The sequence below is a fragment of the Arvicola amphibius genome, chromosome 7 (assembly GCF_903992535.2).
Source record: "Arvicola amphibius chromosome 7, mArvAmp1.2, whole genome shotgun sequence".
In the NCBI taxonomy this organism is placed as follows: Eukaryota; Metazoa; Chordata; class Mammalia; order Rodentia; family Cricetidae; genus Arvicola; species Arvicola amphibius.
The window spans coordinates 104471625-104497819 of NC_052053.1; the positions used below are offsets into that span (position 1 = coordinate 104471625).

A 26195-nucleotide genomic window follows, 5' to 3' on the forward strand; every position below is an offset into this window, starting at 1 on the left:
TGAGGAAAGCTGCCAGTGATGGGCTCTTCTCTGTCATCTGTTGTGCCCTATGGTACACGGGCCACAACTGTAGGACTCAAGGATCTCTATCCTAGTTAAGACCATCATTTGATGTACAGGAGGCCTACAGGTACTGTCCAAGTCTTTGAGGAAGCTGTGTCTTTGATGGAGTCCCTACTCACTTAGCCGCATTCTTCCGGTAAGCTTCTAGCATTTAAGATAGCGGGAGGATGCTTTTGATTCTTCCGACTGAAAGAAGCCTGCTCAAACGTCTCTTGAAATAAAAATTCAGACCTATAATACACAGCACAGTAAAATGAATAATTCAGGGATTTAAAAATATCACATAAAAGAGATTATACAACCTCGAGTCTGGGCTTTGACATTTACATTAACACAGAGAAGAAAAATGTGCAATGAAAATTACTACACAGTCATTCAAAAGATAAATGAAATGTGAATAGTTTAACACCCACGGAGATCTTTCCAAGCCATTAAAAAGTAAGCCTTCTTCAAACTATAATTTAATTCAAGCACCAAGGGTAAGGAAAGTATTAGGAACTATGGTTATTTCCCTAAGCTAACCTGGGGGGAAAAAATGAAAGTAATTTTCAGTGCATAAAGTTCATTTTTAAGATATTTTCTCAAGAGATAGTAGACAGAAAGACAGACAGACAGACAAGCAGGCAGGCAGAGGTATCAATCTTTTCACTATACCCAAGGTAGGCTGACAAGAGGGCATACATTATGCCTAATTAAAATTAACACAAGGAAATTAGGGTTCCTGTCAGCTGTCAAATGAGCCAGGAGTTTAATCTGATCGACTCAGTGGTCTGCGTGGACACAGACCTTCGGTCATTACAAGAACTGCATCGAGTGTCACTCCTCACCGCCTCGTGCCTGCGAAACGACACCACAGTCTACAAAAAATAGGTTAAAGCTCAGCTGCACAGTGCTGCAGCTGCACAGTGCTGCAGCTGCACAGTGCTGCAGCTGGACAAGGCCTCTACACATCTGGAGGGCCCCACCCAAGTCAGACAGGGCTGATAGCCAGTAAAACCCAAGTTTTACCCAAATCAACATTAATATTTTTATCTTAAAATATTGTACTTACAAGACATATATTTTCAATCATATCAGATTTGGAAATTTCCTCTTCAACCCGGATTTTGAACCTTAATAATTAACTATACGTTAGGTGAAACCAGCTGCATGTCATGGAGGTGATCCACTTCTTTCCGGCAGCATCCGGCAGCAATCACACACACCTCCCACAATTTTCCATTGAAACTCCTGGACTGAGAGATCAAAAGAGCAGCACATGCATGATGCTATAGAATTTTTTCCCGTGATTTACAAAGACGCATTCTAAAATTTCTAAGACTGCTCCTCAGGGCTTATTAAAAGTATGTAAGCATTAGACAATTTATTATCTAGCCGTATGTGTAGGTGAGGACACACACATGTACAAATGTATTCATATGCATTAGACCAAAGGGTGCTTCAAAGCAAACACTGAATTCAGAAGCTAGCAAGTGAGGCGCAGTGGTGTGGTCTGCAACCCCAGCAGTGGGGAGGCTGAGGCAGGAGTGTGGAAGGCTCAAGGTCAACCTACCACACACAGCAAGACCCCATCTAGTAAATGGATAAACAGGAACACCTCATTCAGTACAAACGGGGTGTTAACTTCCTAAGCTATCAGTCAAGTCACTGACCATGCAAATTTCACACAGTAAAAGACAAAGCAAATGAGACAAAACTTTTATTGCACTTAACCATAACACATAAACAAAACCACAGCCCAGTCCATTGCGAGACGACAGGTACGAGTCACTTATATATAAATAGTATTTTAAGAAACTGAAAACTAGAGTAGTAAACATTACAGTGCCACAGGAAGGTGAAGCCACAGAACTTTCGGGAGCTAGCGCACAGCTTTTTGTCACAGCCTGAATGCAGACTTTATCTCCATCCACACAGACGCTGAACAGAAACGTTACACAGCTTCAGAGTCAGCGCCTACTCCAGCTCCTGACTGACGTGGGCTCTCCCATCTCACAGAAACGACCTCGTTCTCAACGTCAGTCCTCGCTGGCCAGCCTCTTGCTCACAACAAAATCAAACCTGCGCTTCTGTCAGGAAGCTCAGAAGCTACACTCCACCAGGTTCCTGGTCAGCGCTTTCTTTTCTTTTTGGGAATGGTGAACTCTATGGATACAAGGTTAAGAAGTCCATCAATTCTTTTAAAAAACTGACATTTAAATGACAGACAAGTAATAACGCACACTTCACCTGTGTAAGAGTTTAACCCCTCTAACCCAACAATGTCCTCACAGCCAAGATCCAAGAGGGAGGCAGTGAGGGAGATGGAATTTCACACACTCACACACACACACACACACACACACACACACACACACACACGCGCGCGCGCAAACGTATAATATATATTAAATTACTTACAATATCAAAATATTATCATATAACATAATTAAAATTTAATATATATTTAAAAATACAATGGAGCTCATTATCTTATTGCCAACTTAAAATTAAAAAAAAAAATCTTAAGCCGGGCGGTGGTGGCGCACGCCTTTAATCCCAGCACTCAGGAGGCAGAGGCAGGCGGATCTCTGAGTTCGAGAAACTACAGGGAAACCCTGTCTCGAAAAACAAAAAAAAAAAAAAAAAAAAAAATCTTAGCTCTGACACACGTGACTTTTTTCCAATGAAATTGTGGTTTAGAAACTCCTATCTCCAATGAGACAGCAATATTTCAATCTTACTGAGATGCCAATAAGAGAGGAGATCTCTGTCACTCCAAATCTTAGTTCATAATTATTAAGTTGCCTGAAACTTCTCCAGGTTTTACCCTCCCTATAATTAGTGTAAACGCAGGGCTAGATACCTGAGCTTTATCTAGGCTAGTGAGAAGAGAAAGTGAAGACTTCAACTTCATTACAGGAAAACCTAGAAATACACCACTTACATGGTCTGTCTTTCTGAGTCTCACAGCTAATGCATGACTATCACACATTAACCATCACTAAATACAAGACACAGAAACAAGAACTTCAGAGAGACGTGATAAAAAGAAATATTCTAGCCAGATAGTGGTGATGCACACCTTTAATCCCAGCACTCAGGAGGCAGAGGCAGGTAGATCTCTGTAAATTCAAGGCCAGCCTGGTCTACAGAGCGAATTCCAGGAAAGGCTCCAAAGCTACAGAGAAACCCTGTCTTAAAAGAAAAGAAAAGAAAAGAAAAGAAAAGAAAAGAAAGAAAAGAAAAGAAAAAGAAATATTCGCCATCAATGAAAAACAAAAAAGGGGAGATGGGGGTGAAAGGGGTTAGGAAGAAAAAGAAAACAGACTCCTAGAAGGCAGGGCAGAGGTCTGTGGCAGCTTCTGAGACAGTGACACCACCCACTCCCCAGCAGACAACCGCATCCATGCACTGCATCTTCACCAGCTGTGGAAAGGCATGGCCACAAAGGAACAATCACCTGCTCCGATGAGGCAAAGACAGAGGGCCAGAGGGTCTGAAGGACTGAGTCGCCTGTCTGTCACCCGGAGGGCTCTAACGCTGCTGCTCTGCAAAGCTAAGTCCTGCACTAACCGATGAGACGCTCCTGTACCTGCTTCGCTGAAGTCGTCAGTCTCCTCTTCCGCAATTATGGGCATACTCAGGCGTAAAGACTTCTCTTCCTTCTGGTCATTCTGAACATTACCTAGGAATGTTTAGAGATAGTGAGAAATGACTGTATATAAAACCAAAGAATGCTAATCTTAGGTGTTATAACACTGAAATTATAATAACAACCATGCATTCCAGAATAGAAAATTTTTAAATGTTTCTTTTCTAATTAATTTACCAATTACCAAGTTGCCTATGACTTCTTTCTCATTAGCCTTGACTGATAACTCGCCCTCAAAGCTTTTCTTTCTTTTTTTTTTTTTTTTTTTTTTTTTTTTTTTTTTTTTTTGGTTTTTCGAGACAGGGTTTCTCTGCAGCTTTAGAGCCTGTCCTGGAGCTAGCTCTTGTAGACCAGGCTGGTCTCGAACTCACAGAGATCCGCCTGCCTCTGCCTCCCGAGTGCAAAGCTTTTCTTAAATATTAAATATTTGTGTCACTGGGCATGGTGGCAGACACCTATAATTTCAGCACTTGGATACAGTGAGCTCCAGCCTCAAACAAATAAATAGGTAGAAAAACCTTTAATCCCAGCACTCAAGAAGCTGAAGCAGGAGCATTACAAGTCTGAGGACTGACTGGGCCACAGAGCAGTTCCAGGCCAGCTGGAGCTACAGACTGAAACCCTGCATCTACAAAACAAAAGGTTGTGCTTTGAATACAGCACATAATTCTTCTAGTAGGCGAAGTGGAGAATGAGAAGAAACAAAATTGGTGAGAGACACCTCATTTGACATTTAACACAAAAATAGGGTGTCAAGAGGGGCTGATCATGTGTTACTTCAAGTAATTTAAAGCTGAACAGCTTCAGTTTCCTTTCTGAATGCAGACACATTTTCTTTTGCTACACAAGACACGCACTCACATACTTTTTAGTCATATCTGCCAGTGAATTTCTACTTTCAAAAACACTAGATTTGGGCTTGGATGTAGCTCAGTCAGCAGAGCATTAACCTAGCATGGGATATGGATGAGTTTGATACCCAGCATCGTAAGCCAGGCATGGTGGCCCACATCTGCAGCCCCAGCACCAGGAAGTTGATACCCAGCATCATAAACCAGGCATGGTGGCCCACATCTACAACCCCAGCACCAGGAAGTTGGAAGCAGGAGGACCAGAAGCTCAAGGTCTTCCTTGACTATATATAGCAAGGACAGACAGACATTACAGGAATTGAATCTAGCCAGACAGAGCAAATGTCCCGCCACATGCAATCCTCATCACGCCACCTCTCTTCCCCGGCATTTACCACCAGCGTCCTCCACATGCTGAGACTCAGTTTCTCATCCTCCATTAGTCTCTTTCTGCATCTGCAGAGCTGTCAAGATGCCCTCTACTTCCTACACCCACATCATTATCTGCCACTCCTCAGCCTGAGCCCCACAGCAGCCCACTTTGGTCTGTTAACTCAAACCTTCCGGGTTACTCCTGGGTTTCAGGGAGACACTAGCCCTGTCACTCACCCTGCCTATCAACATAAGCCTAGGCGGCGACGCCACTTTTGAGGTCAGGCCGTGATATAATACTCAGCATAATTTTCCAGAATTACTAAAAGTTAACACTGTTTCCCTGTGAACCAAAATAGACCTCATTCTATACACCCCAGACGCTGCCCTTTCCAGCTCATCCCTGCTTCTCTTAGTCTATGGGCCTCCTCGATTGTTAAACATTTCTTTATTTTATTCTATGTGCATGGGAGATTTGCCTGGATATGTGTCTGTGCACTATTTGTGTGCCTAATGCCCAAGAAGACCAGAAGAGGGCATCAGAGCCCTGGATCTGGGATTACAGGCAGTTGTGTGCTGGAACTAAACCTGGGTCCCATAGAACAGACAGTGATCCTAACCACTGAGCCATCTCTCCAGCCCCGCCAGTTCTTTAAAATAAGTACGAAGTACTCCTTAAACACATGCATCATGCTCACACAGTAACAGTAAAGTTTTGTGAACGTGGATGTGACACTGAGGGACACTGGTGCGCACGTGACACCGAGGCACGCCTGTGTAGGTGCGCACGTGACACCGAGGCACGCCTGTGTAGGTGTGCACGTGACACCGAGGCACGCCTGTGTAGGTGTGCACGTGACACCGAGGCACGCCTGTGTAGGTGTGCACGTGACACCGAGGCACGCCTGTGTCGGCACGCACGTGACACCGAGGCACGCCTGTGTCGGCACGCACGTGACACTGAGGCACGCCTGTGTAGGTGTGCACGTGGAGGTCAAAGGACAGCTGCTGAAACCTGGCTCAATCCTACTGCCAGAGGGTCCAGGAGAGGGAGCTTAGGCTGACAGGTTTGGCAGCCATCATCTTTACCTGCTGAGCCATTGAGATGGTCTTGGTTTTATTTCTGACAAAGGTGTAAAAGCCATTTGGTGGAAAAAGAGTAGCCTTAAACAACGCTGATACAGTTTTCCATCCATAGTCAGAAAATCCCTCTGCTTGCTTATGTAACAAAATGATTCAAATGTGTCACACACATGAAAGTTTCAAAATGCATACCAGAGAACACTGAAGAACTATTCTCAGATAAGACTTTTTTAACGCGTAACACAAAAAGCACGAATCATGAAAGAAAAAATGACAAACTGCACTTCCTCAAAATTAAAATTCTTGAGCCAATGTGGTAGTGTGTGTATATAATCCCAGCACTTGGAAGGTAGCGGCAGAAGGTTCATGGGTTTAAAACCATGTGTGCCTACACAGACAGCCAAGAGAGCCAAGGTGAGCTTGGGCTGCAGGAGTTCTATCTTCACAAAAACAAAACACAACAAATAAAATTCAAATTATTTCTCCCCCCCCCTCCTTAAGACACAGTCTCATTATGTAGCCCTTTGTAGCCTAGAAATCATGGAGATCTGCCTTCATCTGATGCCCTAGCATGGGGATTAAAGGTATGTACTACCACGTCCACTAAAATTCTTATCTTTGTAAGACATTGTTATTAAAGAGAGAGAGAAAGAGAGAGAGAGAGAGAGAGAGAGAGAGAGAGAGAGAGAGAGAAAGAAAGAAAAATCAAGCTACAGCCCTTACCCACCAAGGGTGTCTTCCTCAGAATTCTTACTGCACTCAAAGCAACTATCACAGAACCATATCTGACATACACTGAAGCTATTTAACTTCAACTCACCCTCCACTGCCTCAATACAGGGAAAAAGAAACACGTTCAGAGGCCATAAATGACTTTCACAAACCTGAAGGAGCTAGCAGTGTGTCTGGTAAAAGTATTAAGAATGTGTTAATGTTTCTAGTGTGCTTTCTGCCATTAACACATTCCAACCTTAGCTGTGCTGAATACATAGCATTTATTCAATTTTTGAAAATTCAAATCATTAAAATACATGGTCATTTAAGCATCAAGTAGTAAGGTCATTTTGCAGACTCTCTATTACAAAGGAAACAGATACTTTAATGAATTTAACTGAAGGAGATAAAGTGTATAGACTGCATTACTTACTGGCCTTTTCTAGATGTAATTTAATTCACATACATCATTACTAATAAAGTTACACTAAACAATATGTTTGATATAATCTCTAGGGTCTGTTTCAGCAACAAGAGCCCAAGAAGCTATGAAAATGGGTTAACCTTTAATATTAAATTCCATGATGTTCCCACACAAATCTCTTTTTTTTTTCTGAGACAGATCTTTTATTTATTTATTTATTTATTTATTGGTTTTTCAAGGCAGAGTTTTTCTGTAACTTTAAAGCCTGTCCTGGAACTAGCTCTTATAGACCAGGCTGGCCTCAAACTCAGAGATTGGCCTGCTTCTGCCTCTCGAGTGCTGGCATTAAAGGCGTGCACCCACCGCCTGGCTAGGATCTTACTATGCAGCTCAAGTTGGCCTTAAACTGGCAATCCTCCTGTCTCAACCTCCTGAATGTTGGTATTATAGATATCTCCCCATCATACCCAGATCTAACCCATCCTAGAAGTAAGGACTACTCATCCCTGCCAGGCCTTAGTAAGACTTTTAAAGAAAAATACCTCTGCTTTTGGAAGCCCTCTTCTTTCCTGCTGGTTCTGCTGTCTCTCTGGTTCTTTTTTTCTTAGCTGCTTTGCCTTGCCCTTGTCCAGACCCAGAATCAGAGTCAGAGGAGTCGAGCTTGGCTTGGCGATGCCTCCTGGACTTGGACACCTTATTAAGAGAAGCCCAGTTATTCACGATGAATAACACAATGAGTCCAGAGGACAGACCACGAAGGTGAGGAAAGCAGAAACATATGCCATCATGTCCTTACCGGGCCTGTACTGTACAGTTTGTAGGCAGACACAGACTTTTCACCTGTGTAACCAAGTCCTGAAGCTGCCTCACCATCAGCTCACACTGGGTTATCTAGAATCTCAGAAGAGTGGGGTGTGACCCACAATAAGTCACCTCCCACTGTTTGCCTCATTCCAGGTGTGACCATAAGGCCTAGACTGGTCAAGATGGGTTTCACACACCCACTTGCTCACTATGTTTTAGAACTGTAACTACCAGGAAGGAAACACCAGCTCTGAACCAAAGCCAGGAGCACGAACAGTATTGGAAAGACAGACAGGAAAAGTGAGGAGGGACGTTCTGGTCCTAATGGTATCTAAGACCAGGAAACCAAGGGCTCTGTTGTTGTTGTGAGGCAGGGTCCCTCTACACAGCACTCACTAAATATACTATATAAACCAGGCTGGCCTTGAACTCAGAGAGATGCCTTATCAGTGAGTCTTCAAAAGCAGTTCTGAGACACCAACTGCACCGTGAGAGAGGAAACTGCTGCTGTGCAATCATACATGTGGAACAATCTGTGAGGTGTGATGCACTGACACACGTGGAACAATTTGTGGGGTATGATGCAATTGGATACACGTGGAACAATCTGTGCGCTGTGATGCACTGACACACGTGGAACAATTTGTGGGGTATGATGCAATTGGATACACGTGGAACAATCTGTGCGCTGTGATGCACTGACACACGTGGAACAATCTGTGGGGTGTGATGCAATTGGATACACGTGGAACAATCTGTGGGGTGTGATGCAATGACACACGTGGAACAATCTGTGGGGTGTGATGCAATTGGATACACGTGGAACAATCTGTGGGGTGTGATGCAATGACACACGTGGAACAATCTGTGCGGTGTGATGCACTGACACACGTGGAACAATCTGTGGGGTGTGATGCAATTGGATACACGTGGAATAATCTGTGGGGTGTGATGCAATTGGATTTTCAAAATTATCTGCTGTCTTAAGATATATATTAGACACCGTTTGACATCAATTCTCTCCATACATAATGAGAATTCTGGTTAAAAAGAACTGAATATAATCCATTTATCTTCCTTGGTGTATTTTCAATGTCTTATACTCATTTTACTGTGACAGTGTGCAGCAAAGGTGTAATATCTAACCAATGGAAAATCCTCCTAAATACTGACTATTACTTTTTATTCCTACAGTTAGAAAATGATAGTTTGATTTTCCATAAAATAGTCTGGAAAAAAGACCTAAGAAAAACATAGAATTAAAAATGAATTCATCAGTACTTGCTTCTGCTGTGGGATACTGCTCCTGTACACTGTAAGGATTTGTCACTCGTATTAGTTTAGTAAAACACTGACTGGCCAGTAGCCAGGCAGGACATATAGGTGGGGCGACCAGACTCAGACAGTTCTGGGAAGAGGAAAGGCCCCAGCCAGACACAGAGCAAGTAAGATGAGAATGCCTTACTGAAAAAAGGTACTAAGCCACGTGGCTAAACATAGACAAAAATTATGGGTGAATCTAAGTCGTAAGAGCTAATTAGTAATAAGCCTGAGCTAACAGGTTAAACAGTTTGTAATTAATATAAGCCTCTGTGTGTTTATTTGGATTGGACGGTGTGGACCAGGCAGGCCAGAAACTTCCATCTACATGCTTTCTCCTAAAACTTGAGTAAAATAATAAAATAAACACACACACACACACACACACACAAAAACCCACACACGGTGGGAACAACTCAATTATAGTTCTGAGTAGGAAAGTGAGTGACAACTGCCTTAACAAGGGAAGGTTAGAAATCACATGGCCACAAGGGAAAGCTACTACAAAACAGTTCACCCCAATAGAACTGCATCAAAACCATAGGAGAAACACATTGAAAATCTACAGGGGAACTGAGTCCTGCTCCCCAGCCTCAAAGCTGGGCAATAGACCGCCTCCCCAGGACACCAGGACAACCAACAGGAGTCTGTCCTCTGAGAAGAACAAACCAGAGATATTTAGGATTTTAATAATAAATAAATAAATAAATAAATAAATAAATAAATAAATAAATAAATGGATGGATGAATGAAACCAAAGAAACAAAGACAGTACAATGGAGGAGGCGGTAGAAGGCAGTCCGAGCATGGACTCTGAGCTCCTGACTGGCTGGAAGCTCCGGAAACACCGGCAGCCAGACTTGCTTCCTACCCTCCTCTCTCAGGAAAGGGAATGGAAGCTTGCTCTTCAGTCAAATGACTAGATCTAAAAAAAGGAAATGAAGGAGTTAAAAGCCTGCCTCAACCGTTAGTCACCCTATATAAAGAAGCATCTGAGGAGCTTCGATCTTCTGGAACAAAACCAAGAGAATGAAAAACAGAGACCAAAATAAATAGAGAAACAGATTCAAAGAAAATGGGAGGAAACATCAAAAACTAATTAAACTCCTCAACTGTGTGTGGACTACAGAGATAGAAACTAAACTGCCATTTGAGAGAGCAGGCTGTATGTTAGCGTACTAAACAGGAAACTTACCTGAGCAACAGCAGAAAAGGCTTTTGCTTTTATTTTTGCTAAAGACTCTGCTCTTTCACATCTCTGAAAGGAAAATAAACAAGAAAAACAAAGTTCAAACGTTAGGGACATTACGAAAATCTAAGGATCTATAGTCAGGATTAAGATTTGAGACAAAGGTAAAACAAAAGAAACTAACATGTTTAGACACACATCGATACAAAATCACACATGACACCCTCTGCCTGCTGGAACAGCAAGTGTCATAATGCTGTCCTCACAGTAGTGGACCATTTCCTTCAAGACTCAGGAAGAAAGTAGGGACAAAAGCCTTAGGGACTAAGCAGAATTCTTGACTGCCATTCCCTCATCTGCCTAAAGAGGGCAGCACAAGAGAGATGAAACACTGAACATGAGAAACTGCAAAAAGCACCCCAGTATCACAGGGTCAAAGGCTGACAAGCAAGACATTCTCACATAAGCCTGGACCCGCCCCTAAGAATTAAGAACACCTCCCAGCACCCTGTCCCCACCTGCTCAGAACTGCTACTCCCTCACTGACGACCTGGACTCGGAACGCCCTGCACAGTTGAGTTTACCACAGACTGGCTACCACAGAATACAGAGCAGAATTTTCCCATGTTTACGTAATGTGAGCTAAGGGTCCAACACGTACAAAGCGGAATCAGCCACACATACGGGGACAGACCCTGCCTTTGTTAACGGTTTGCTGACCTCCGGCTCCTGGGAAGTGCCTTCGCTTTCTTCTTCTCCATCTTTAAGTTTAGGTTTTAAGGACGGATTCTGAAAGAACAGAAATGTTATTAATGTGTCAATATACACACATTTATATTTCCATTAATTACATATAATTAGTAGGTTACAATTTTTAAAATGAAGAAGTTACTTTTAATTACTGAAAAATTAGGTCATTTCATATTGCTGCAGCATGGGTCACCATCCTGTCCTATTGCTGTGATAAAGACCACGGCCAAGAAGCGACCTGAGGAGGAAAGGGTTTATTTCACCTTTTAGATTACAGTCCATCGTGAAAGGAGGTCAGAGTAGGGACTCAGGAGGCACCTAGAAACAAGAACTGAAGCAGATGCCATGGAGGAACTCTGCTTGCTGGGCTGCTTCCCATGACTTGCTCAGACGACTACTTTAAACCAGACCACCTACCAGGGGCGACACTACCCACAGCGGGCTGCACCCTCCCACACCAATCAATAATCAAGAAAATGTCCCACAGAGTTGCTAAGGTCAGTCTAATGGAAGCATTTACACAACTGAGGTTCCCCCTTTTCAAATGACTCTAGTGTTCATCAAGCTAACAGAAAACTAACCAGCACCCTGCCTAACATTATGAAGTTTCAGCCAGGCTGTGGGGGCTCATGCCTTTAATCCCAACACTTGGGAAGCAGAGGCAGGCGGATCTCTGTGAGTTCAAGGCCCGCTTGGTCTACAAGAGCTAGTTCCAGGTAAGCTAGGGCTGTTACACAGAGAAACCCTGTCTCGAAAAAACAAAACAAAAGAAAAGATAAAGATTATAAAATTTCATGCTAGAGAGATGGCTCAGTGGTCAGGGCATTTGCTGTCAAGCCCAATGACCCAAGCTCAATCCCTAGAATCCACAAGCTAGAAGAAGAAAAGCAAGTAAGTCCCAGGAGCTGCCCTCTGATTCCACAAGCACTCAATCAAGTACACACACACACACACACACACACACACAGAGAGAGAGAGAGAGAGAGGCAAAAATATTTTTAAAGGACCACAAAGTTTCAAAATAGTTCTAGAAAATAGAAAGTATTATTGAATTACCTAAACCCCCTTAACAAATGAAGAATATACTCCTTGGTATTTAAAAAAAAATTGGCTGTGATATCACACACTTTTAATTCTAGCACTCAGGATGCAGAGGAAAGAGGATCTCTGTGAAGTTCAAGGTTAGCCTGGACTATATAGTGAGTTCCAGGACTAAATAGAAAGAACTTCCCTCAAAACAAACAAAATATGTGTGCATATATGTGTATAAAAACAAACAAATAAAAAAGAAAGAAAGCTGGGTTGAAAATCAATGGCTCAGTCACACAGAGAGACAATGCTGGAAAGAGAAAAGCCTCCATTGGGGTGCAGGGTCCCCTACTATACAGCAAACGGAGCCAGTGGAACCAGACTTTCTGGCTTATAAGAACACACAGTCCACTAATATTTACATGTTGGGAATGAATTCAAAATTTTACAACAATGTTGGAATTAATATTGCACCAAATAAAAGTAATCTATATGCTGGGTTTGATCTAGAAACACAAGATTTACTCTCCCCCACCCCTATTTGTAATGCTGAATAAAGTCACATCACATGCCTACTAAGTGACAGAGCCCTAACCAGAAGGGCAAAGCCCTCTAAATCCTCACTGGACAGCAATGCAGCCACTATGCCAGGCTGCCTCTCTTTGGCAGAGCCCACATGTTAACAGTACAAGGGTTACACAGTATAAGGATAGGACAGCAACAAATAAGTAATTACCTTCCTGTCTTTGTGCCACTGTTGATGCTCCAAAACTATGTTCTTAATGTTGTCAAAAAAATCCTCCTTTACCAGGCTGAGAGCTTTGTCTGGCATGGTCTTATCAGCTGAAATAGCATGCTTCATATTTTGATAATGATCGTGAACATTCAGCATTTCCTAAAAGTGAAAAGAGGGGCCCTTTATTTCCTGTATGTATATTAGGGTTCATACATACATACATACATACATAGACACACACACACACACACATCATGTGAGTGTGGGTGTGAGACTGTTTTATTTTAAGAGACAGGGTCTTGCTCTGTAAAACAGACTAGTATTGCAACTGTAGGCATGTACCACTATACTTGGTCCTTTATTTCCATCTGATGACAATCTTAAAAGGCAAACTAATTCAAAATATAATTACTTTCCAAAATGACTGTGTTGACAAGATATATGCTAAAACAATTATAGAAACTGTCAATATCCAGTTAATGAAAGTTATAACCTCAACATAATTGTCAATAAGACCACTTTCCCCAACTTCAAGAGTGTAAGAACAAACTTACCTCCAATACATCAGAAGTGATAAGTTTCATCACACGATCATTTGGGTCCTTAAATTTTTGTGTCACTTCAGTTTTTTGCATTTTTTTCTTCATTCTACATGAAAGCTAAATACAAAGAATGTATTTTACAATGGACATCTGGTACTGGAGAGTTGGCTCCGTGAGTGAAGTCACGGGCTGAGCAAGCCTGGTCACCTGAGCGGATGCCTAGACTCCCCATCACGGCTGAAAAGGAGAGCAACACCACAAAGCTGTCCTATCGCCTACACACGTGCAGTAACATGTGCACAGTGGAACACGCACCACCTACTACATTAGATTCACACATGCACAACAATAAATTTTTTTCAAAAACGTTAAATGAACACCTTTTAAAGGATATTTTTAAAGTGCTTAAACATTAGCTAGGAGTAAAAGCACAGAAGAAAGCTCTACAATACGCTTGTTAGCGATCCATGTTCAGAGCCAGCAGGCATCTTTAAGTATCAGAGGCCACACTGCATGCTACAGAGTCTGCCCAGCTTTGAAAAGTCAGATGATTTTCCAGGAGAATCTCTGCTCTTCTGATCCAGTGTCTTAAATGTTACAAAACTGAAGAAATGGTTTTGTTTTTTTTGTTTTTTTGTTTTTTTTTTTAGAAATTTCAGTTTTTTACCGAGATTTAAATTCCTCTTTCAAGCCCTCTTGACACTCAAATGTAGAAAGGCATGTTTGGCAGATTTCTACACAAAAGCAGAAAGACAAGAGAGACAGCTGAGTGACTGATAACTTCTAACGTGCATGCAGCTCAGGAATGAACCCTCAACTCCGGAAGAGATCCAGACACCACATCTCTGCCCACTCACAACTAACTTCAGGTGTGGCATCCACAAACGCCCTGACTCAAGAGCAGAGGTTCTATTCTGTCTGCAGGGAAAACAAAACAAGCACAAGTCGGGCTACAGTTTTAATCATCACTAATAGACAACACACTTCCAGGAAAACGAAGCAAGCAATGGACAACGAAATGTGATGTGTTGTGAAAATACACGGTGGTTTGTTTTGTTTTTTTAAGGCAACATACCAGCTTGGGCATTGCTGTGAAGTGGAAGGCTCTGTCTAGCCGAAGCTTCCTGAAAACAAAAGCTGCATCGAAATGCTGTGCGTTTATCAAGTCTTGCTGAAATCTAGTAACGTCATCCCAGTCCTTCAGGGCAACTCTGATCTACAACCAGGAGGAGAAAAGCAAGGCACCGTGAGAAACGGACTGGATCCCTTTCCATGACTGTAAACTCAAACACTGATATTCCCGCCTAAGTCCTTTATTATTTTTAAAATACGGTGCCTGGTTCAGGTTCCTACTGGGGGAAACCAATCCCCCAGCCTCACCTTTTGTTTTGGCTGGCACAGCTGCGTGTTGTACAACCCGTACAGAAGATACAAAGCACCAACTCTGATCTGGAAGGTGTGTGGAGGCAAAAAGTAGCGCCAGGCCAGAGCTAAAGCCTCTTTTGTAAACAGGTTCTTTTTCAGGTTCCTCATCTTGCCGCTGTAAAACAAAAGGGATATATACACCCACTGTTACATGAACACAGACAAAAGCTATCCGAGACCCCTGCTTCTTTAGCTGCTGGGAACTAGATGGAGACACCACACCTGGCCCTCTTGAGAGTCAAGCAGAGAGAACTCATTTTCTACCGGGCACTCAGTCTGGGAACCGTGACACTTCCACCAAAACACCAGCCTTGCTGCCAAAATGACAACTGTAGAAGAGGCTTCAGATTCAGATTCGGTATTCAGAACATTTACTATTAAAATAATCATGGTCATTACAGACTCAAAATCATTTCCCAACAGTCTCCGGGATTTGCATTGCTTTCTGTCCCTGGAAGGCTGCCAAGCTTTCTTGTCAGACTAGTTTTAGATCACCAGCTCCCAAATAACGACACGGAGACTTATTAAAGTTTGGCCTTCAGCTTGGGCTTGTTCCCAGTTACTCTCATGACTTAATTAACCTGCTTCTATTAATCTACGTTTTGCCATGTGGCTTTTACCTTTCCTCAATACAGCATGCGCGACTTGCTCCAAGTCTGTTGTCAAATCCCACTACCTAGATTTATCCTCCAAGTTTCTCTCTCCCCATCTCCTCCTGCCTAGCTATTGGCCGTTCAGCTTTTTATCACACCAATCACCACAACACATCTTCATACAGTGTACACATATTCCAAACCAGAGAGAAGGCTTATGGTTTAAGAGAAACAGCCTAACATCATCCAAGCTCCCATTCACCAGAACACAAAAGCCAGTGTGAAGTTCCTCTTAAAAGTGAATGAAACAAGGAAGGCAACCTTGAACTCATTATGTGAGTGTTCTAGGATAGACCCTAATTTAGCAGATTAAAAATGTTCTCCATCTTTTAAAAGCCAGGCACAGTAGCAGACTTCTGAACTCCCTCCCAGCAATTGAGAACTGGAGGCAGAAGGATCAAAAGGTTGAAGGCTTGGCTCCATACTAAGATCAAGGCCAGTCTGGGCTATAAGAGACCCACTGTCAAAACAAGAAGCTGGGAGTGGTGGCCCAGACTCTAATTCCAGCACTCAGAAGACAGGAAACAGGACTGCCACAAATGCAAGGCAATAGCCAGATCCTACTTTGAAAAAACAAAGCCAATCTTAGCTAAAATGCGCCAAAACACATTTAACACATGCAAGTAACTGACATTCACATCACTATAAATATGTTGCATTTGTCATCTAATAACAGCAAAATAAAATAAAATGATAAAGACCTACACCCTTTAGCTAGAGAAATCTATTACATCTCACTACAAATGGGGAGACCACTTTGGCTCTCAAATAATAAGTATAAGTAAGTACAGTAAAAGAACATGAACTACCCACCATATTGAGACCAAAATGATTTCTAAAGAAAATCTAGCCAGGGGTAGTGGCCCACGCCTTTAATTCTAGCACTCAGGAAGCAGAGGCAGGCAGATCTCTATGAGTATGAGGCTAGTTTCATCTACATGCTGAGTTCCAGGACAGTCAGGGCTGCACAGAAAGACCCTGTCACAAAAAAAGAGAAGAAAGAAAGAAAGAAAGAAAGAAAGAGAGAGAGAGAGAGAGAGAGAGAGAGAGAGAGAGAGAGAGAGAGAGAGAGAGAGAGAGAGAGAGGGAGAGGGAGAGGGAGAGGGAGAGGGAGGGGGAGGGAAGGAGGGAGGGAAGGTAAGAAGGAAGGAAGAAGCTCACCACCCCTCTAGTAGAGTAACCCAGAAAAATCCCCTTGGTGTGTCACCTTGTACCCCTTTAGTACAGTGAGAGAGTATAGATTTTAGAAACAGAAAAGACAAGAAAATAGAAAATAGGTTGGGAAAGGTCATTAATGTTTTTGTTTCCTTATTTACTTATTTTTGGTTTTTGAGACAGGGCTTCTCTGTGTTGCCGTGGCAATCCTGGAACTTGCTCTGTAGACCAAGCTGGCCTGTCTCTGCCTCCCAAATGAATCCCTTTGGGATTAAAGGCGAGTGCCATCACTGAAAGGCTTAAATAATTGGGATCCATGAGTATACTCATTCGTGTGGCTTGTTTTCTTTTTTTAATTTTTTTTTTATGTGCATTGGTGTTTTGCCTGCATGTTTGACTGTATGAGAGGACCAGATGCCCTGAAACTGGAGTTTAGACAACTGTGAGCTGCCATGAGGGTGCTAGGAATTAAACTCTGGTCCTCTAGGAAGACCAGCCTGTGCTCTGAACTGCTGAGCCATCTCTCCAGTCCAGAGGTGCACACCTTTAATTCCATTAGAGACCAGCCTGGTCTACACAATAAATTCCAGGCCAGTCAAGACTACATAGTAAGACCTTGTCTCAAATAATAATAATAAATAAAATTTAATTAAATTTTAAAAGGAATGGGAAGACATTGATTTAGATATTTTTAAGACGGGGGTCTCACTTCACAGCCCAGGCTGACCTCAAACTTGAGATCCTCCTGATCACTCTAATAATTACCAGCCTGTTACCACACTTGGTGAAATTTTCTTTTTTAAGCTTCAATTTTACAGCTGGGTGGTGATATGCCTTTGATCCCAGTACTTGGGAGGCAGAGGCAGGAAGATCTCTGTGAGTTAGAGGCCAGCCTGGTCTACCAAGTGAGTTCCAGGACAGCTAGGGCTACACAAAGAAACTCTTATCTTGAAAAACTTAAAAATCTTTGATTTTCTAAGCTCCAAAATATGGACAATTATAGCTGCTTCTCCGAGTTCTGTTATAAGTTAAGTATATTAAACAGTGGATGCATTACAGTTAGCGATGTAAAATAATAGTTGTACAATAAATAGTTTTTGCTGTTATTTGGTTTCTCAAGGCAGGGTATCCAGTAGCCCAGCCCATCTGGAAGTCTTTTTGTAGTTAAGGATGACCTTGAACTCCTGATTCTCCTGACTCCACCCCCCCCCCCAATTCTGGGCTTAGAGGTACACAGCACCATGACCGGCTAATATCTTTATCCTTCATCCCTGTAATTTACAAACTACATAATAATTAGTTTACATCAGTAGAATTTTTATTTTTACTATTTTACTCAGCAAAAAGTTCTAATAGTTTCATTCAATCATTTAGCCTTTTCAATAATCAATATGCTATGCTAATTAATACAAACATCATATTCAAATCTAGGCTTGGTCATGAATGCCTGTAACCCCAGCCCTTAATAGGAAGAAGCAGGCAGATCTCAAGGGCAGTCTGGTCTTGTTAGCAAATTTCAGGCCAGCCAAGGCTACACAATGAGGTCATGTCTCAAAAAACAAAAAGAAGAAATACCACACTTATCGAGCCACTGTTCCACAAAGGTCAGTCTAAGGGGGAAAATCAAAAAGTAGTAATAACACTGAACATTAATTTTGAATGTGGAACACCCCAAATCTATTGGCTCATTTAATCCTCTCACTACCATGAAGTACTGTATCTGTCTCTATTTTACAGATTAAAGAAAAAAAAAGCTTGTCTCAGATCTCCGTGGGGGAGGGTTGGGGAGCTGATTTCTAATACCTGGGGCCCATCATCTGTGCTCCCTAAAGAACTGTCATTTGGGTTTAAATACGACTGAAAACACGGACAAGCCAAAAGAGGGAGGGAACTCGCAGGCTAGGAAGCGCCAGCGGAGAACCAAAGGCAACGCGGGGCAAGAAAGTGAGTGCAAGGTGTGAGCGCTGGAAATGAGCCTGGGGCTAGAGATAAAGCGGACCCAGGACTCAATTTGGGCTTTGTCCACCTAAAAGAGCTAAACAGCGGCTCCCATCCGCTCTTCCAACTTTCACTGATGCGTGCTAAATGGATTCATTCCTGGAGGAACCAGTCTCGGTGTGGTTACTTTGTTTCTAAGCGTTGATTCATTCAGGGTGAACAAGACTGGAGGAGGTCGAGAGGCAGAGGTCTGGATGCGGTGGAGATACAAAGGCGTGACCCAGGGAGCGCGCCCAGGCGGAGACCGGGGACCCAGGCAGCGTTCCCGCCGGGCGGCGAGGCACACCCACCAGAAGATGGTCGCGAACTTCATGCTGCGCCAGATCTCCGCGAAGTCCTCGAAGCGCACGCTGTCCATCTCTTGGAAGCGGCTGAGCAGCGCCTCGTAGTCGGTCTGCAAGCCCGGCGGGATCTCCACGCCTTCAAGCGCCCCCGCGCCCACGGGACGGGTCGCGGCGTCCGTAGGGGTCCCCATGCTCCTTCTCGGTTAGCAAATCCCCGCCACCGGGAACCAGGTCCCGAGGTCCCGCCCCAGCTACGTCACGCAGGCGCGCTCCGTGACGTATTATCCGGGACCTCAAGCTCCGCCTCCATCCGGGCCTTTCCTTGCTTCTGTCGCCCTTGTCGCGCGTGCGTGACTACCCGGCGCTGTTTGTTGACATCTACTATCTGAAATCTGTTGACATTTGTACAGACGTTGTCTCTTTTTAATTTCCGCAAAGAAACGGGGCGTGGTTTAATTTTAATTTCAGCACTCGGGAGACAGAAGCAGGAGGATTTATGTTGATTTACAGGCCTGCCTGGTGTATGTAGCAAGTTCCAGGACTACATAAAGAGACCCAGTCTCAAAATTAATATTTATGTACCTGCTAGTTCAGTCGGTAGAACATGAAGACCTTTGATTTCAGTGAGCAGTGAGCCCCAAAAAGTTCTGAAGTCTTCATTGCCACCTAGCTTTTATAAGTTGGCCTTACCCTGCCTGCCTGTTTTTTTTTAAAGTGACCCTCCAGTGACAATTGACTTGTCAATTTAGATCCTCAGGCGCTGCAGATCTAAAGAAAACTTCTTAGGAAAGGAACTCACCTGCTTCTTCCTGATCACCAAGGTCCCCTACAGTCTATACTTGTTTAATTTGCTACTTTGTAGTGATCTGCAACCTCTCCGGAAAACAGTTGCTGTTTCTCACCCACTTTGCCAACAATTTAGCACTAGACTTAGTAGAGAGCATGTACTTGACACATTTTGCTGAATTGGCTCCCTGGACGTGCCACTTCTTAGCTTCTACCAGGAGCTTATTATGGTTAAGCATTCCGTATTTGAAACTGTCTTTCTGTTTGGAAGTCATAATAATCTTTAGAAAAGTTATTCCAGGGTATGCATACATTGGTGCATTCCTTTTATTGTTTCTATTTGTGTGTGTGTGTGTGTGTTCACAAACACACCTGAAGGCCCATGTGGAAGCCAGAGGTTGAAATCGGTATGAATACATATATTTTAGTTGGAGTTGATTTATTTATCCATTTCAAGAGAGAGAGAGAACTTGAGATCATCCTGCCTCAGCCTCCCTGGTCCTGGGATTGCGTGTATTCACTACAATGCCTGGCAAATTTTAGCTTTCATTATATATAATTTTCATTTTATATATATATATATATATATATATATATATATATATATATATAATTTTATTAAAAACAATTCTACATATTCAGGGGTATAATATGATAGGTTGATATTTGTATATTCTATGGGATGATCAAAGTGGGCCAATTTACCATCTCTTACTTTAAACTTTTTTTTGCATTTTTATATACACCTGGTTTTGGTTGTCCCTCTCCTCTCCTTGTCTTCCTGACCCCATTCCCACCTTAACCTCCCCCCCATCTTCTCTTTCAGTTTCATATCATAAGTGCTGCTGTCCTTTACTCTTTTTCTGTTCAATATCTCAGGCATTTTGTTTCTGTAATAAGCTTGCAAGCAGGTTCTAGTAAAGGCCTATACTGCCTGCATCATATCATGATGGAAATCAATCAATCAGTCTTCCCCCCCCCCGTGTGTGTGTGTGTGTATGTGTGTGTGGGTGTGTGTGTGTGTGTGTGTGTGTTTTACTATTTAGCTTGGCTGGCCCAAAATTTGCTATGTAGATCAGGCTAGCCTCATACAGAGAATACCTGCCTCTGCTTACACTAACATACCTGGATCTCCTTCTATTTCTTTGTTGCTGAAATTCCTTCCCTGTAGGAAATGTAAAGAAAATTCACCTCAATTTAAAGTCCCAATGATAAATTGAGGCACAATTCCACCAGAGTTCATACTGGAGAACCAATGAGTTTATTGGACTTCCTTACGAAGTGTAGGTGAGGTGCTACTTGTACTTACAGAACTGAGAATACTCCTCCCTACCAAGGCCATGGTAGACAGAGACTGCTCTTTCATTCCTGGCCACCCAGACCAGAATAATCACACAAAAGCTATATGAATTACAACAGTGCCTGGCCTATTAGCTCAGGCTTCTTATTAAGTAACTCTTACAACTTAAATTAACCCATTTCTATTAATCTATATATCAACATGAGTCTGTGGCTTACTGGTAAGGGTCTGGCATCTATCTCCTTCGGCAGCGACAAGGCCTCTCCTTGACTCCGCCTTCTCTCTCTCTCTCTCTCTCTCTCTCTCTCTCTCTCCCCCCCCCCCATATATCTTCCAGCCTGTCTATAGTCTGCCCTGCTATAGGCCTAAGCAGTTTTATTCATTAACCAATAAGAGCAACACATATACAGGAGGACATTTCACATCAGGCCATATCTGGAAAGCACCCCACCATCCCCTTAGTCTTCCCCAGCCTATATTCTTCAGCCCCTCCAGAGGCCATGTTCAAATAGGCCAAAGACGTGTATGATATATGGTGGTGATAATTTGCAAGTAGGCATAGCTGATCTCCCCAAGATAGAAGTTGCTTGGTTCAAAGGACGATCATACTGTAACAGACCCCTAAACCTTAGCACAGCTGACACCATGATGGAAGAGCCATTCAGGCCTCGGAACCCAGCCCATAGGCAGCAATACCTACCAGCAGGAATGAAGACCTAACCCATCAAAGCACACAGCTCTGGGAAAGTCTCTAAATGTGCCAACCTTGCTTTTTGGCTTCTGTAGTTCTGCTTCTGGATAATCATTCTTGCTAACTGAGGTGTGTCAACCCAGGATGTTGGTTTTGGGGCTTCAAAGCTCACCTGGAAAGGCTCTGAGATGTGAATGTCCAGTGTCATTATCGACTGGCTAATAAAGACTTTCTATTGACTTGATCCTATGTCCGAGTGGTCTTCTCTGGTGGACACTTCACAGCAATGCACAATGCTCTAAATCTCTTATTTCATTGATAGCCTTTCATTGTGGGGACAAAATATTTGACATAATTTGTTACCAATCAGCTGGCTTGGTCCGTTTGCTGTAGTTGGATGGAAGTCCTGAGTAGGATATGGCCCTCCAGGCCCTTGAGTGCCAGGGTTACAAACTGGTCCAACAGCTTCAGAAGCTTGTCTCTGTAACTCATGAGCACGATAGGTTCCTGGATTGAAGTTGGCTCAGTGGTTACTATGGCTCTAAGCCTCAGAAGCCAGAGACTTATAGTTCCCTTAGGGGCTCATTTACGTGAGTCTGGCTCGCTGCCCATCTCTCTGCAGCAGTTAGTGTCAGTTAAGCCTGCAGCCCTTGTGTCTTGGGAGTTGACATCCTTGGTCCCTAACAGTAGCTGCTGTTACAACTCTCAGTCCTGGGCATTGGAGCCCTCAATCCCCAACAATTTGAGCGCTGGGTCTTCCACTCTTAAGGTTTGAAAGGTCCCTAGAACTCTTTCAATGACCACGGCCTGCAGTTTTCCACCTTCTGTGGTCTTGGCCAGCTTCTCTCGCCTTTTCTCCTTCACCATTTCAACTGCTTCTGCTCACCACAATGTCTTCCCCCTGATTGTTCTCCGGGTCAGTTTAGTTCCCTTCTTGATGCTATTGCTGTTGTCACTGCTGTTATCACCACAGCGGGCCTCATGCTGCAATTCTTGGGAGTAACACATGGGAGCAGACCTCCTCACTGAATCACAGCTCACAGGAGCAGACCTCCTTACTGAATCGAAGAGTAGAGAGGGACAGAGAGAAAGAGATGACTCAGCAGGTAGGGCACTTACCACCAAGCCTTAACACTTTGGGCCAAGCTTGGCCTCCTGAGTTCAATCCCCAGCACCCAGTTGGAGAAAAGAGAGAATTGACCCTTAAAAGTTGTTCTCTGTGGGGCTGGAGAGATGGCTCAGAGGTGAAAAGCATTGGCTGTTCTCCCAGAGGTCCTGAATTCTGTTCTTGGTAACCACATGCTGGTCCACAACTATCTAGAATGAGATCTGATGCCCTCTTTAGTCATGCAGGCATACATGCAGACAGAGTACTTGTATACATGATAAATAAATCTTTTAAAATATTGTCCTCTGGCCTTCACGTATTTACTGTTACATGTGCATATTCACATACACCCTAAATAAATAAATAAATGTGATTTCAAAAAATATTTTTAAAGTGTAGAGAGCAGCCTAGTTGTAGAGCCAGATGGGTGTGGGTGGAATGTAAAAGTGCAGGATTCTAACTTGCATTAATAGCAGCAAAGTTTTCAGTTCCTCCAGTGCCAACCTTGTTTAAATATCCACCATGAGTCTTACGTAAGAGCCAGTGAGGTAGCTCAGTGAGAAAAGACACCTTCTGCTGAAACTGATGGCCTTAGTTCGACTCCTGGGACCCAGGTGATGGAAGAAGGAAACCAGTTTTCAGAAGTTGTCTTCTGACATCTGCATGCACACCATGGCAAGCAGAAAGAGAAACAGAGACAAAGACAGAGAGAGACAAAGGCAGAGAAATAAAACGGAATCAAAATAATAATAATAATAAAAATAATAAAAGCCTTACATAGTGAGCACTCACAATCCTCACATTGCACCCATCACAGCTTTTTCTTGCAGTGCAGAGGCAAACTCTTTCCATTCTAATCTAAGAAATGGTAGCTGACCAGGCGTGGAGGATTCCCCAAGGCTCGCCTTGTCCTGGTGAAGTCTTCCAAAGGAGGTGCAGGCTGGCTGGCACAGTCAAGACGCAGGCAGAAGTCGAGGCTCAGGCATCTGGGGGTTGCAGAGATACACGAAGCTGGAGTGTAGTTCAAGATGTCCATGAAGGTTCAAGTGTTCAAAGCAACCAAAAAGGAGCGTCTCAGTTGAGTTTCCACTCAAGACAGGCACAAGTAAAAGCTTTGACAGTTATCAAATATACTGCATCCCAAATGGCTTAGCTCATTTGAAAGAAAAGTAAACAGTAAAGGGTGCCTACAACAATAAAAACATTATTAACTAACAGGCTTTCTGGTTTTTTTTTTGGTTTTGTTGTTGTTGTTGTTGTTTGTTTGTTTGTTTGTTTTTAGACAAGATCACACTCTGTAGCCCAGGCGGCCTAGCTCTTCAGGCAATTTTCTCAATCCTCTTGCTTCAGGCTCCTAAAGTGTTAGGATTAAAGGTATAAACTACCACATACCCAACTAACATTGACATTCATTGGGGATTTAGTTTATTTAGTAGAATATTTGTCTAGCAAGTCCTGGGTTCAGTCTTTTGCTCCAGGAAAAGAGAGAGAGAGAGAGAGAGAGAGAGAGAGAGAGAGAGAGAGAGAGAGAGAGAGAGAGAGAGAGAGAGAGAGAGAGAGAGAGAGAGAGAGAGAGAGAGGAAATCAAACACTGGGTCCTCTGACTGTTGGGAGGCCCTGCTGCTCAGAAGTTTCAGTTTAAAGCTCTCTCTAAGCTTGGTAACAGGGAGGACTCCCTCCCCCACCAGGGGGCTTCCTGTTTCCTACCTAACCATTGTCGGGAGGCTGTCTCTAGGCCAGGAAGCCTGACTTATCTCAAGGATGACCCTTGACACAGTTCCCTGCAAGCACTCTTCCCTGCTGCCCACAGGATAATTAGGTTATTGCTCTAGCCATTTTGATAGGGCTGTGCTTCCACTAATCCAGCTATATGATAGGAGCATGCCACTTAATACAAATTAGGATTTGTCCCCAGGCTTCCCAATCCTATATATTTCCTATACTCTGGAATAAAATTGTCTCACTGAAGTCATCTCTCAGAGGGCTGTCTCCATTGTATCTACACCCTGGTCCCTGATTCTGCTCCCTCCACCCTCATGGACCAGTGGCTGTTGACAGAGGTTTCTGGCCCTTCCGCAGTCGTTCAGTCCCAAAGAAACACACAGAGGCTTATTAGTTATAAACTGGTTGACCTATTAGCTCAGGTTTCTTATTAACTCTTTTTTTAAATTTATTTTTATTGATTTTTAGTGAGCTCTCTCTCTCTCTCTCTCTCTCTCTCTATATATATATATATATATATATATATATATATTTATCCACATACATACAAACAGCATCATCTGCCCAGTGGTATCATGAAGCAAAGACTGATAGCTTATTTCTAAAGGAAAACCCTACAAAAATCATCGAAGTCAATTGGGACCACGTGAGCACATGAGTGTTCAGGAAAACAAGGTACCAGAACCTACTGCATCACTAGACCAAGGACAGATAAAACATGCTCATCAACACCCCAAAAAGAGGAAGAAGCCTAATACTGCGGAGCTCTGCCAACCAACCTCCTGACCACCATTATGAGCCAGGGGGCTGACCAAGGACTCCTCACTGTCCCAGGCACTTCCGTCAGTGCTGCTGATGTGACGGACTTGAATGGTCCATTGTTCTGTACTCTAGGCTCCCTTGCTCCAGCAACTCAACCCTGAGATTCAGCATGGACTTATCACCCTGCAACCCTCCTCCACCCACAGAGACTCTGCCTATCAGCTTTCTGCCTCAGCCTCTAAGCAGCAGGTTTCTTTGAACTCTGTTGTGGCCTCTTTTTTTGTAGCCAGTTGTCTGCTACTAACTACTGCCACCACCACCATCACCACCACCACTGCTACACACACACACACACACACACACACACACACACACACAGAGAGAGAGAGAGAGAGAGAGAGAGAGAGAGCGACTGAGGCACAGACTATAAAAACTTATTTCTAAAAGAGAACAACCCCACAAAATCATCAAAGTAAATTGGGACCCTGTGAGTAGATTGTTGTAGTTTGGCAGTGGTGAGAACGAACCACAACTTACAGTGAAACCAGTGTTGTAAATTTAAAAAAGGTGGAAGAAGAAGAGAGACACCATCATGCGACAGGGCTCACGTGGAGGGTTTTTGGTTTGTTTGTTTTTTGAGACGGGGTTTTTAATTTTGGAGCCTGTCCTGGAACTCATTCTGTAGACCAGGTTGGTCTCAAACTCACAGAGATCCACCTGCCTCTGCCTCAGGAGTGCTGTGATTAAAGGTGTGCGCCACCACCATCCAGCCTGTGGAGGGTTTTTTTTTGTTGTTGTTG

General features: G+C 43.3%; 1 protein-coding gene across 1 annotated transcript; it reads right to left on the minus strand.

Annotated features, from left to right (window-relative positions):
• Window positions 1-1791: 1791 nt before the first annotated feature.
• Window positions 1792-19262, minus strand: Snapc1 (small nuclear RNA activating complex polypeptide 1). Its single transcript, XM_038336820.1, has 10 exons — window positions 19033-19262; window positions 14892-15051; window positions 14587-14727; window positions 13524-13628; window positions 12970-13128; window positions 11175-11243; window positions 10461-10523; window positions 7684-7834; window positions 3638-3730; window positions 1792-2208 (listed from the first exon to the last, which is right to left on the minus strand). Exons 1-10 carry the CDS (start codon window positions 19215-19217, stop codon window positions 2174-2176), a joined length of 1161 nt encoding a protein of 386 aa, XP_038192748.1. The 5' UTR covers window positions 19218-19262; the 3' UTR covers window positions 1792-2173.
• Window positions 19263-26195: the final 6933 nt, after the last annotated feature.